Raw genomic sequence first — 13,590 nt, 5'->3', positions numbered from 1 at the left:
AGGCAGAGGGATCTGTTCAAGCTGTGCTTACTGACCAAGCTGAAACTCAAGGATGAGCTTTGCTGACATTTTCTCTTGGTCACTGTGATGGGTATTTGGGGTGCAGCGTCCTCTGGAGATTTCAAATGGGACATGGCAATTGTGACCAAATGGGTCCATGGCCATTCTCCATCAAGGATAAACACACTGGTTGCAAGGGCTCTCTGTGGTTTGAGGCTGAGGAAAGTGGGGACAGGTTCCTCATTGAGCCCAGTAGGCTGGGAAAGATACCCAGGATTTTACTCTGAGTCATGTTTGAAGTAAAATCTTGGCAATGAACAGCAACTACTAAAAACTCAAAGGAAAAACCAGCTAAAATACTAAAATAAACTGTCTTATTCAGTTGGGCTTGTTTTGCATGAGAGTTTAAAATGCCCTTATGAAAAAGAAAGCACAAACCCAAGCCAAACTGCTCTTGCATGGTCCAGTCCCGGGATGTGTGTTTCCGTCTGTTCTTTGAGCTTAGAGAGATGGATTTCTTTTGAAACTCCAGTTTTTCTCTTCATCTGCCCTCCCAACAGACCCAAAGCCCTGCCCCGCTCTTCTGTGATGAAAGTGGTTTGCCAGCTCCTTTCCAGTGACCAAAAGTGGTGTCTCCTGTTTGTCAGGAGTCCTACTGTGCTACAAGGAATGGGGGAAGTTTCTTCCTACATTTGTGCCGATGACAATATTCTTCCTATTTTCTCTTATTTTACCATGTCTTCTAATCTTTTCAGTTATGATCAAACATGATTATTTGATTCATTTCCCCCTATATAACCTTACTGAAATAAATTTTCAGTTTAATTACATGTTGTCTCAAAGATTTCTTTGTGTAAAATTCAAGGCAGGATGTGTGTTATCAATACAATTGTTTTTATTTAATATGTAGTATGGATGATTTAGTTTCTTGAGTGTATTGTTTGGTTTACGTAAGTGTGTTCCTCTCCCACATAAGGCAGAGTGACAAAAGGCTAAATCAGAAGTGGATAAATTGCAATGTTGGAAATTCAAAGCTTAGTCATAAGACCATAAGACCATATTATAACTCACACCCTGAAGGAGACCACACTGAGATTCCTGGGACAGTCTTAGGTCAAATATTTCCTTGGATTTCGTAAACTCAAAGTTCTATAACTTTTAGTGTTTTCAGTCTTGACAGGGTTTTTTTAAGGGAATACGATATTCCAAGTCCCATCCTGAGATATCTGCTATTTCTTCCCATTTTTTACACTTTGGCCTGACCTCCTTGCCATCAGGTCCCAACTCTGTTCCAGTTCATTGTCAAAGTAATTTCCATTTCACATGCATATTGTTGTCCCCTGGTCCAGCCAGTCCCTGTCTCCTCCTCTCTCAATGTTTTCTTTTGGTCACTGTGACCTTACTGCTCGTCCCCACATTCTGGCACTAGGGAGATTCTGACAGAGGCACTGGAGGGATATTTCTTCTCTACCCTCAACCTTTTCTTCTGATTCTTAACTCCTAGTCTCCAATCAGATGTTTCTCTGTTCTCCATTTAACTCCACCCATTTCCCCAGTATGATTCTGGTTCTGCCACCTTGGTGCAGCTTTTGTCACTTGTTCCTGTCCTGCTGCTGGGAGTGCACCAAGACCTCACTGGGACAATGGATGAGCAGTTTCTTTGACACCCTCTGCCCTTTACCCATGGGTAGTGAAGTGGGTCCTGTTGCTCTGTGACCAGGTCTCCTGTGAAACTCTGTCACAGGCTAGTGCAGAGGTTTAAGCACCTCTGTGAGGAGCTGGCTGCTGAAAGCTGCAGTCCATCTGACCTGTGAGCAAATTGCTTTTTTCCGTCCAAGACTCAACAGTTTTACTTGATGTGGTACGATTTGACAGGGATGACAAACAGCTCTTTTCCCAGGAAGATGACTCCTGGCATGTTGGAAGTCCATGTGGCTATAGATCTCTGAAAATGGTTATGTCTTCATTTTTAGTGATCAATGTATTTTCTTCTATTTTCAGTTTAGAAATTGATCAGCTGGGTTTGGTAGCGTTTTTTTGTTGTTGTTGTTAAAGGTGAAGGTTGTCTGATATGAGAACTGCCTATATTTACAGTTAGAGTTTTTAATATTGAAATGGCTTGTCAAAATGTTTTGATATTACAAATGTAAGTCCAGGCTGTATTATTCCTTGAGATGGGTTTCAGTGAATCGTAAATGTCACTTTTATTAAGTTAGTGCTAGGAGGGCTGTATGATAAACTGAGACCGGGCTGGGCATTAAGCATGGCCTGGACAAATAACAGAAAGATAGTCCCTGTCCTAGAGAAATTAATAATAAAATATAAATTCAATATAGTCAGATGAGGAGAACAAGTTAAATTATACTTGCAAGCTCTTAAGGTACATGGATCTCACCTATAAAAGATTAGTTTTGCAGCAGAGTCTTTTAACGATTAATGCTTGACAATGTTTATCAGGAGTGTGAAAAGTAACATGAGAGAAGGCAAAAATGATGCTTATTCAAAAGAACAACCCATGGGAGGTGGAGTCTTGTAGTATTGGTCTACTGGCTACCAGAGCTAACATGTCAGTACTGATTGAGAGGTGATCAGTGAAGACCCCTGAAAGGGTAAACAAGGAAACTTTATTTAATGACCACAAGAGAAGGAATCAGTGGAGGGGTACACACCATAAAAACTCCTCCCCTGTGCTGGAAGAGAACCAGCTGTGTTGATATTTTCCCCAACAATGGCTGTCTAAAGTGGGCTCGGATGCCATGCTGGGTTCTCTCCAAAGCAACCTGTCACTGGCTTTACCAGGAAGTTTTTATTAACGTTCTGAATTTCCCTTGCTGCAATTCAAGTTCATTCCCTGCTTTCATATACACCTTCAAGGCAGAAACAGCCTTTTTTTCTGAAACAAGAGAGAAACAAGGCAGTCCTGGGTCATGTTTGTAAAGATTTAACTCCAGTCAGCTGCCAAGCCCCACTCAGCCACTTGCTCCTTCACCCACCAGAGGGATCTGGGAGAGAATAGGAAGGGTCAAAGCTGGAAAACTCATGTGTTGAGATAAAGAGCGTTTAATAGGGAAAGCAAAAGCCACACACACAAACAAAGCAAAACAAGGAATTAATTCACTGCTTCCCATGGGCAGGCAGGTGTTCAGCCATCTCCAGGAGAGCAGAGCTCCATCACGTGTGACAGTGACTTGGAAAGCAAATGTCATCACTCCAAATGTCCCCTCCTTCTTCTTCCTTCTTCTCCCCACTTTATATACCGAGCATGATGCCACATGGTCTGGAATATCCCTTTGGTCAGTTTGGGTCACCTGTCCTGGCTGTGTATCCCACCAGTCTCCCATGCACCCCCAGTCTCCTTCCTAGCACGGCAGTACGAAAAGCAGAAAAGGCCTTGGCTCTGTGTAAGCCCTGCTCAGCAATAACTAAAACATGTCTATGTTATCAACCCCGTGCTCAGCACAAATCCAAAACACAGCCCTATGCCAGCCACTGTAAAGAGAATTAATTCTACTCCAGCCCAAACCAGCACATTCCACCCCTTATTCCGTACCATTTACATCATGCCCAGGTCCCACACTATTTGATACAACTTCATTAACCACTGCGCTTCTTCCCATCCTTTGACATAATACACGGAAGTAATTTCTTTAGTCAATGGATGACACCTACAGAATACTTATAAAATGTCCACAAATGTTTATGAAATGTCCTTCATTTAGTCCATGACTTTATGCTCCATCTCTTCTGGGGGTCACTCAGGACAGGAGTGGTGCTGTGTTTCTTGGAGTTACTGGGCACCAAAGTCAGCTCAGGTCTGGTCACTGATGCGCTTAAACTTCCTTGTAAGGCTTCTCCTCCATGGATTTGGGTGGTTTCTGCTGCACTAATTCCTGTAATATGCAACTCAAATCATGGCTTACAACAATTTAGAGGCACATCCATTACAGTCTCCACCCCTGGCCCTTTTCAGGCCAGATTATCTGGTTTAACATTGCAGTGAATTTCTCCCCTTGCTCCCAGCCTGCCTGCAGCAAGGGGTTCCTCCTGAAGTTCATCATTAATATAGTCTACATCACTGTCCTCCTCCATGGGCTGCAGAGGCACACTTCTTCACCATGGTCTTCACCATGGGCTGGAAGGGAATCTCTTCTTCCCCTGCTCCAGCAGCGGTTCCCACCCACAGGAGACAGTCCTCCTTGAACTTCTCCAGTGTGGGACCTTTTCAAGGGCTGCAGTTTATCATGAACTGCTCCAGTGTGGGTCCCTCATGAGGTCATAGGTCCTGCCATAAAACCTACTCCAGCAGAGGCTTCTCACAGGGCCACATCACATTCTCCTTCAGGCATCCACCTTGCATCCACCCCAGCCTGGGGTCCTCCATGGGCTGCAGGTGGATCTCTGCTCCATCATGGTCTCATCCACATCCCTTCAACTCAAGATCCCACTGGTGTTCCAGCCTGTCCAGTACAGCAGCACAGAAACAGCAGCAATGCCCAGGCCACCTACCAGCCCAGGAACATCACCATGGCTATCACCAGAACCTTCCCAGGCACAAGTCAGTGAGGAACACAGCGCAGCACCACAGCAAAAAGCGGCCACTAAGAGCCCTAACATACAGTCAGAAATGCATACATTTGCATACATTCATACTGCAGAGTAAATACATTGATTTGCAAGACCCTGTTAAGTGGTTTAAAGCAGTGTTTAAACTACAGATGTTTTTCCTGACAGTTGTGCAATTGTAAAAGAAGCAGCAATTTCATAAAAGACCTTGTGACTTGTTCAGGAGGTTTTTCATTAAATTCAGATTTCATACTGATTTTCAATCTGTTATATCATAGCTTAAATATGCCACCACACTCAAGAAGTGTTTTTTGCTTTATTTGTGTACATTGCATAACATGGACAAGGGTTAGTCAGACGAGAAAAGATATTTTTCCCTTTTAAGGTCCTCATCTGTAGTGGGAAGATAGAACTTCTGTTTCTGCATTCTCTTTTCTCTTTTCCTTTTCTTTTTCTTTTTCTTTTCTTTTCTTTTCTTTTCTTTTCTTTTCTTTTCTTTTCTTTTCTTTTCTTTTCTTTTCTTTTCTTTTCTTTCTGCTTGGAAGTTTTTTGAATTAAAGATTCAGCTGGGGATGCATTAAATAGATGCAGTTTTCAACAGTTTACAATAGATGGGAATTAGGAATTTGATTTCAGATGAGTCAGGGGACTTCACATGCTGTTGTTACTACTGGTGTCAAAGCCTGATATTTATTTTAAAAACACATGTCACAGAAGGAGTGGAAGTAATAAATCTGTGAGAGATTCTTCCTCCCTGATCCCTTAATCCACCCTTAATTCTTAAACCATCATTGCAGGAAGATAGGCTTTTAAGTCTTCAAAAGGCTTCCACTGTTCAAATTCAAAAAGTTTGAGAGAATCATTAAAAATTAACACTAATCTTATTGCAATGAGGTTGAACAGATAGATTTCTATAATCAGAGATTTATTACATATTCAAAATGGAAACACTAAAAAGAACCACAGAAAATGCAGTGCTGTTACAGCAAGTACAAGACTGAACAGGCTTTACAATGAGTAGTTAAATGAATTTTTATACAATGATGTGTCTGTATGGTCCCTTCTGCATCAATATCTTTCTGGCTGAACAGGCTGCACTATCTTCTTCCATGTCTGTATATACACATAATTTTAGGGTTATGGAAACAGATATCAGTTGCCTTATATTTACTCTGCCATTGTGGATGTGACAGAAAAGAAGTTTTCTTCTACTTCCAGAGTTTGTATTCTGGTAGCAACAAGAATTTTTAATCACAGGACTATATATTTGCTCTTCCCAAAAAGAACAGGGGAAAAAAACCAAAATATAAAAATAAATATAGGAAAAAACAAGCTGATGAAGTAAAATAAGATGTTATACAGTTTATTAATTTTGATTCATAAAAATATAAATACGTATCTAAGGATTTGCCTCAAAATAATATAAGTGTCAATGGCCATCATGGATATTTTCACATATAAAAAATAAAAAGAGTCTTTACAGTATTCGATGAGCAGTTTTATAATATTTTACTGGATCACCACAAGTCAAGTTTTGAGGAGCCTACTGCATTACTGTGCTTTTTTTACAATTTATGTAAACTTTCTTTGTGTTGCATCACCTTGTACAATAGTTATGCACTGCATATAATTGAAAAGCACAAAAAAATGTAAAATTTTCAATATCTTACTGTGAAAATGCAAACCAGTTAAAATCTGGTTCAAAATAACCAAAGTTATTCTATGCCTACTCAAATGCATCTATCGGTCGAAGATGAAGCTCATATTTGCTCTGTAATACCTGTTGCAATTTTATGAATAGTCTTACAGGTGGTATAGTAGCTGTCATCACAGACACAATGCAGCAAATATTCAGGTGGCTTATGGCTTTCTGCAAAGAAACCAGATTTCTGGTATTTTGTAAAGAAGCTTTTCTTTCAAGCCACTGTTAATGGGTAAGACAGGTTAGATCATTTGGTATAAAATTCTGATATCACATGTTATGCATTTGGATGGATAACACAGAAATAGAAAAGCAAACCTGAGAACAAATATGCAATCAATCAAGTGATTTACTTTAATGGATAATTAGCTTAGTCTGTGAAGGCCAGATCACTGCATTTCATATTAATTTTTAATGCCATTTGCAATGGCATAAAATAAGTTGTAATATCAATGAAGATGGAACCAAGAACCATTATGTTAAACTACTCCTGACTGGAAACATGTTGAAATTCGATGACATTTCTTTGAAAGATACCCATTTCAAAGGAAATCCACAGGGAATAAACTGTGAAAAAACTTCTAAAGCCTTTTGCCTGAAGTATTTCCCAACAAAGACATAAATCACAGGGTTAATGCAGCTGTTGGTGGTAGCCAGTGTATAAGCAAACTGCTCCCCAAAGTTGATCAGTTCCTCCCAGAAACAGCCTTTGAGCACATTTGCACGGTGTAATGTATCAAGGAATAAAAAAATATGGTGAGGAGTCCAGCAGAAAAGAAACATCAGTACCACAGTGAAGATCAGCCTGGTTGCCTTTGTGCCTTTGTGCCTTTTGCAGCCCTTTGCTCTGAGTGCTCTTCGTTCTCTTGCTGTTTTTTGTAGGGACCTAATGGTGGAGAAATTGAGAAAGATGATTGCTGTGGACGGCAACAGAAACCCCACTATGTTACGTACCAGGCTTTCAGCTGTTCTCCACGATGGGGTGGGGAAATCCAAAACGCACGCTGAAATATTCCACTGGGGAAGGTCTTCCACAGTCCGGAATGTGAAAGCTGGGATGCTGAGAAGGATGCAAAAGAACCAGATGAGCAAGCAGATCCCTCTGGTCATAGTTTTGCTCCATATCTCTCTGTGGTTCAAGGTATGGACAAAAGTCAAGTAGCGGTCCATGCTGACGGCCACGAGCAAGTAGATGCTGGTGTACATGTTCAAGGTGATGGACGCGCTGATGCTGCGGCACAGGAAACTGCCAAACGGCCAGTTAAACTCATTATTGATGTTCTCTGCCCAGAAAGGGAGCCACATGAGGAAGATAAGATCAGCAATGGCTAGGTTCATAAGGTAGATTTCAGCTATCTTCAGGGGGCCTTTGTGCAGTGAATAAGTGAAGAGAACAAATACATTTCCAAGCATACCAATGACACAGACAGTGTTGATGTACTTGGGAACTATACAGTATACGATGTCCCACCAGTCATCCAATTCTGGGCAAACAGTTGAGTTGCTCTGGTTTTCACTCTGGTTTGAGGAGGGAATATCCAGTAGAGGAGTTTCAGTCATTTTTGAAAAAACTCTGAAATGAACAGAAGACGTCTTTGAAATGAGAGAAAATGACTGCAAAAAAGAAGCATAAAAATGCTAAAGTTGCCTCTCATGAGTGGTATAATAAACATTTAACTGCTGCAAATTCTTTATTAGTCCTTACTGATTAATATAGGCTAGATCACTCCACATGTGATATGTGCAATGGTGAGAAATGTTCCCAGTATTAGCAAGGATAGAACTTCCTCTACATCCTATGAAGTTTCCTCTCCTTGCTTCCATTGTTTAAAGTGACGCAGAGGAAGGAGCATGACAAATTAGAGGAAGTAGTTCTGTATGTCTCCTCCAGACTGATGACAGACACAGATATGGGAGAATTCCATCTCCCCGAGAGTAGTGGGAGCCACGCTGGTGACACAAAGCCAGCTTTGCATCCTTCCCTGCCCTTTCTCTTACTCTTATTTACAAAGCTATGTACATTATTATATTACTGTATTATATAGTATATTATATATACATTAATATATTATTATATTCTGTTATCCTGCTGAAGCAGGATCCTGCCTGTTTCCCAGAACTGGGAAAGCTGCTCACTCTCTGTATGAACCACTTGCTGCCTGAAATTTGCATTCTTTTGTTCCTTCTCCTTTCCTCCCATCCTGAACTTCGGGTTCAAAATTGCTGTTAGATTAGACAGCTTATTGCCTTCAAATGTCAGCAGTTGGAATAACACAACACAGACTCCTTCAAAACATAACGCTAAAAATCTTGCCTGGAGGGAAGGCCTCTGCAGCTCTAAATTTACAGCATTCTTCTCTAGTTCAAAAATTTCATTTGAGCTCAGCTGGAGAGAGGCTGTGCAGCCTCCAAAGTGTTTAGTCCATCATAGCATTGGCAACATCTTTCTTTCTGGTAACCCCATGTGAGATTGTGCAGGAGTAAGAACATGGGTAAAACCTTATCCTCCCATGAAAATCCACTGGATTTTCTGTCACAGATCCACTCTCAGGGCTGCCTCCTGCTTCATTCTTCTGGTGCTGCCATGCTTGATGCTAGTGCCTGGATCCTGGTTTTTACAGGCATTCAGCCTCAGAATCATTATGATAGGCAAGTTATTATTGAGCCTGTGCTGCCATCTGACATTTCAGTATTTCATATGCAAGTGGAGCATGACAATCTATAAAAAAGAATGTATTTGAAAAAATCAGTATTTTGCAATCAGTCATTCTAAATATCAGCTTTCTGCTGCAGCTATTTAACTCTGTTCTTTCAACTTCTGTATTTTACACCACGGAGACAGCTAAGGATGGAGTTTCTGAAGAGACAATTTAGGACGATCATTCATCTCTTTTACATATAGGTACAACCTCAGTGATGTCTCTATATGAGCAGCTTGTGTCACTTATTTCTGGGATGCCTCTAGGAATAAGTTAAGTAATAATATTCCACATCAGGCTATGTGGTACTAATGCACAGAACATTTTTCATCACTGCAGAACCAGGTGAGCAGCAAAGTTGTATCTGATTTCATAAACTCACTCAAGCTGGCAGTCTTGACTGGGAACTGAGCTACAACTCAACACAGCTCCCTGGATTTCCCTCAGAACAATCTGAATGTTACCTAGTTCACAGACATCTCATGCAAAATAAGATAACTTGAGAGGATCTAAAACTACAGATCAAATATATAGCAAATAAATGGCTGATTAGCATCAAAGAGGCTTTTCATGAGACAGCAGAAATCTAACCCTGTTACAGCAGGCTAAGGCATGAGAGAGCAATGGCAGAAAATCTATAACTTCATATTTCAAAAATAATGTAGAAGAAAGATAACAGTTAAACCTAACAGAATTATTTATTTTAATAAATGTAGAAGAAAAAGAACTGTTTATTGTCCTTGCTTGTCCTTTTCCTGATGACTTCTTGCTATCAGCCCAACTTCTTGCTATCAGCTTATGCCAGTCACTCTGCACCCTTCAGATGTGATCTCTCAGCTGAAGCCACAGATTAATTCATGATGGCCTCAGCTAAAAACACCAGGAAGCTTTATTTTTCATTGAAACTTTGAGTTTAGTCTCAGCTAAATCTGAATTCTTGTTCAGCTCTCAATGGTACCTGAGGATTCTGTAGAGTTTTTAATTTCAAAAATTTCTTCAGAGTCTACTAGTCAATGTCTGAGTGCTACCACAAGCCACAAGCCTTTTAATAATTTAGAGCTCAAAATGTTCTCTTGACAGAAAATGCACTTTATTTTCAGTAATTTCTGTAAGTATTTTTAAGTATTTAGTGCTAATGGACAATTAACCACATGAATGGTTTTCAGCTTCTGTACTTAACACATTCCGGTCATCTTTTATACAAATAATGACATATTTTTCTTAGTTTGAACTGATTTCTGATGAATTTCCATGCACAGTGAATCTATTACCCTTTTTACTATTAATACTCATCAGCAAGTTAGAGCAATTAGGTAAAATGGATCATGGCTTTATACATAAACTAATACTGACTTTCAGAATTACTTTCAAGGTGAAAAAGAAAGGGAAAGTCTTACTAGACTGCACAGATCAGAACTGAGAGCACAAAAGGTTATATTTTAGATAAAATATAGAAATTATTTTAGTAAAGAAAAAATACATTTAAAAAGATAGGCATACCTACTCCTGGTCCTTGCTGGCAATTCAGGCAAAGTTTCAAATTCAGAAACAGTTGATAAACAGCAGTAGAGAGGTTACTGAGAGAATTCAAAGATGCATCCTGAGGCACAACTGAGTGACTGAGGGCTGTCCTGAGTGTTTTGTTGGCCATACACCATGCGCATGATGTTACATCTTGGAAGAAAGCCCCAGGAATTTTTTTTTAACTTCCCCACATGTCAGCTGTAGTAATTTTCAAGACATGTGAAATATTTCACTCGCATTGTGAAATAATACAGTCCATATGTCATGACTCTTGTCATCCTGTGACCTCTAATGAAAACTTTCAAATTGTCTTTGGCAATTAAAAGTTCCTTTGTGTGAATAGCTATGTTTGTACCAACAATAACTTCATTAACAACTCTGAATTGCCTTCTCAGTGTCAATGCACACAGGGAGAAGCTTAGAACTAGGTTTTTGTTGTGGTAGGAGCTCCTTTTCCTGCTAGACTTGAGGGGAAACCATGCCAAAGAGCAGGGGGTAAAGCAGGACAGATAGGGGGAATGGCTGCTGAAACATGAACCTTGCTAAACCCCCCTTCCACTGTTTTTGAAAAGCATTGCTTTTTGCACCCCTCTATAGGTGTCCAGGGCATGAATCTCTGTGAATATGACTTCTCAGTAGTGCATGATGACTCCTGTATTTTCTCAGGCTTGCACCCACATAAGTTTCTTTTTTTTTTTTTTTATTACTTGCTGGTACCATGAAGCCTGAGAGTGATTGTTTATAGCTTATTTTTATCTTTTTCATTCTGATTGTCCTCTGATTAGAGGAATATTAGAAAAAGATAACATCTATTGCATCTCAGACTTTAAATGAAAATCTCTTTTAAGTATATCCATGCAAAAAATATGGGTTTTCAATTAAAAAAACCAAAACAAAGAGAAATTATCAAGGGACTGGAATGCTATTTACTTTTAGGAAAATATTCTTCCCATTGGCTACTTAACCAACACATGCACCATTTCTCTCAATTCTTATGCCATTATGTCCATTCTTGTTTTATAAGTTAAAATGAAAAGGCAGGCGAGGCTGAATGGTGATACCTTGTTATGAACTTCCCTATCATGAAAAATACTTTTATTCCAAATTTTTATTAATTAAAAGATAATAGTTATGCAAGCAGTGCTAAAATTGATAAATGAAAAATGTTCCAGTTAACACCACTACAATGGAGAAAACTCTAAATGGCTCAAGATTTAATATCTGGGGCTTTTTTTAATAACTTGTAAAATTTTTATTTTTGGCAAAGACTTGAATTTTTGAATTACACATTATGTAAGGAATCCTAATAAATCACAGGAGGAAAATCTTGAAACAACCCATCTCACACTGACTCATGAAGGTAAGTGCAATATGTCAGGAGATCTTCGTCACAGACTTTCCAAAGCCTCCTCTTTGCTTACACGACTGCATTTCCGTGTTTAAGTTACTTTTTCCATAATTAAGAACATTTGAGCAATAACAAGAAGCTTGGAATTTTTCCTTGCTTGGACATGCATCTCTAGGAGCTGCCAAGTTCCACATTTACTCACAGACTGAATAAAAAACTGCAGCTGTGTCTAAAATTTATATGATAAATAACGTAGTCTTACAAAACTTGTCACATCAAAATGGGATCAAAATTCTGGTTTTGCAAATCCAACTCCTCTTTGTAAATCTAGTTTCTTATTTTCTGTTGTTTTTCATTGCTATATTTGGAACATTTTTCAGTAATGGAGAGAGATTCAAAATTGGAAGTCTATGCATTTAGTAGAAATAGTGAAATGAATAGGCACTGCAGTAGCTCCAGCATTTAAAGATCTTAGAACAAGTCTACAGAAGAAGATGTAACTTTATACAGAAAGGGGATTTAATTTACTATTTCTTTACAACTTCATTCTTCTCAACCTATAGAAAGTATGTAAAAATCTGACAACATTTCACAGTTTGCACAGATGTAATGGACCATGAATTGAAGGAATGTGAAGGATTAATTTGAAAACATCTATAAGAGTCCACAGTTACGGTAAAAAACTTATCTGTCTATTGGCACCTTTAGCTCAGGATACTCACAGCATGTTGGTTTATGTTTTAAGCTTACGTGATCTTCAGTCACACTGTCTAGGCAAACTTTCCTGCAGAAAGTAAACATTCTCTAGAGCTGCATAAAAATTTACAAATGCTAACTGAGCCTCTCTGATCAGAATGATTAAACAAATATGTTGGTGAACTTGGAGGTAAGACTCTTTGCTTGATTATTACACACATTACAAGGCAGACAAATGTCAAAAATCCCAAAGGTCTCCAGAGTTCTGTCTCTTAGTCCAGTTCAGCCATTAAAAATCATCTTCTTAAGATAGCTGGAACCTTTAATGGTTGGGCCAAATTATCTTTTTGGATCAGCATGTTTAAACAGTTTGATTTTCTTTACTGAAATGGTTTGCAAATCAGCTTAGTTATCTGCTATAACTGTTCATCTGTTCTGGAGCAGCAGAAAAAGTTTTTGATATGACCTTTTGATGTAAAACTCTTTGTCCAGCTTAGTTGGATTTCTTCACGTGTTCTATAGTGATTGCTAAGGAGAGCTTAAACTCTGGCGCAGTTATTTAAAATTCCCAAAGAATGATCATGGTACCATCACAGTGTGGAAATAATCAAGCCCTACTAACTACAGTTTACAGAGCTTGAAACAGCAAAGTAGGAAGGAGCCAATATAGGTTGGAAAACCAGCAATGCACTGATGGAAGAAAGGAGTGTAAGGATGGTTCAATGGCTAAAGGCTGCTTAGGGATTTGGGAGACCTGAACCAAGATCCTAACTCCTCCACTGAAACCAATGCCTAAAAAAGAGCAACTTTCTTCTGTCCGCAGCAAGAACCAGCTGCTTGTGTAACAGCTTTTAAACTGTTAATTTTTCATTTCAAGTGAAGCCAATAATCCACTTGAAAAAATGAGAGTGGAGAAATGAGAATGATTCCTGCCTGTAGGTGCTGATAGCCAGAAATATCATCTGGCCATTCCTCTGGCGATGATCCCCACTTCTGTCAGGCTGAATCGGGAGTCAGGCATTTGCATGGCAAAAGTCTTGATACCAGTTGTGGCAGTT

The 13,590-nt window shown here is 39.3% G+C and overlaps 1 protein-coding gene across 3 annotated transcripts in view; it reads right to left on the bottom strand.

Moving 5' to 3' along the window:
- Positions 1 to 4,340: 4,340 nt before the first annotated feature.
- Positions 4,341 to 13,590, bottom strand: part of BDKRB1 (bradykinin receptor B1) — a 34,446-nt gene continuing 25,196 nt past the window's right edge. For 2 of the 3 annotated variants that reach the window (XM_082282962.1, XM_082282963.1), the window contains exon 2: positions 4,341 to 7,838. In XM_082282962.1, the coding sequence (XP_082139088.1) occupies positions 6,740 to 7,825 (1,086 nt within the window). In that variant the 5' untranslated portion in view covers positions 7,826 to 7,838 and the 3' untranslated portion in view covers positions 4,341 to 6,739. Of the gene's footprint in view, positions 7,839 to 10,464; positions 10,597 to 13,590 lie in introns of those variants that run through there. The other variant, XM_082282961.1, reaches the window with a different exon arrangement.

Source organism: Coloeus monedula (genome assembly GCF_965178545.1).
Source record: "Coloeus monedula genome assembly, chromosome: 6".
In the NCBI taxonomy this organism is placed as follows: Eukaryota; Metazoa; Chordata; class Aves; order Passeriformes; family Corvidae; genus Coloeus; species Coloeus monedula.
The sequence above is the reverse complement of the archived record's forward strand: the minus strand, read 5'-3'. Positions and strand labels throughout refer to the sequence as shown.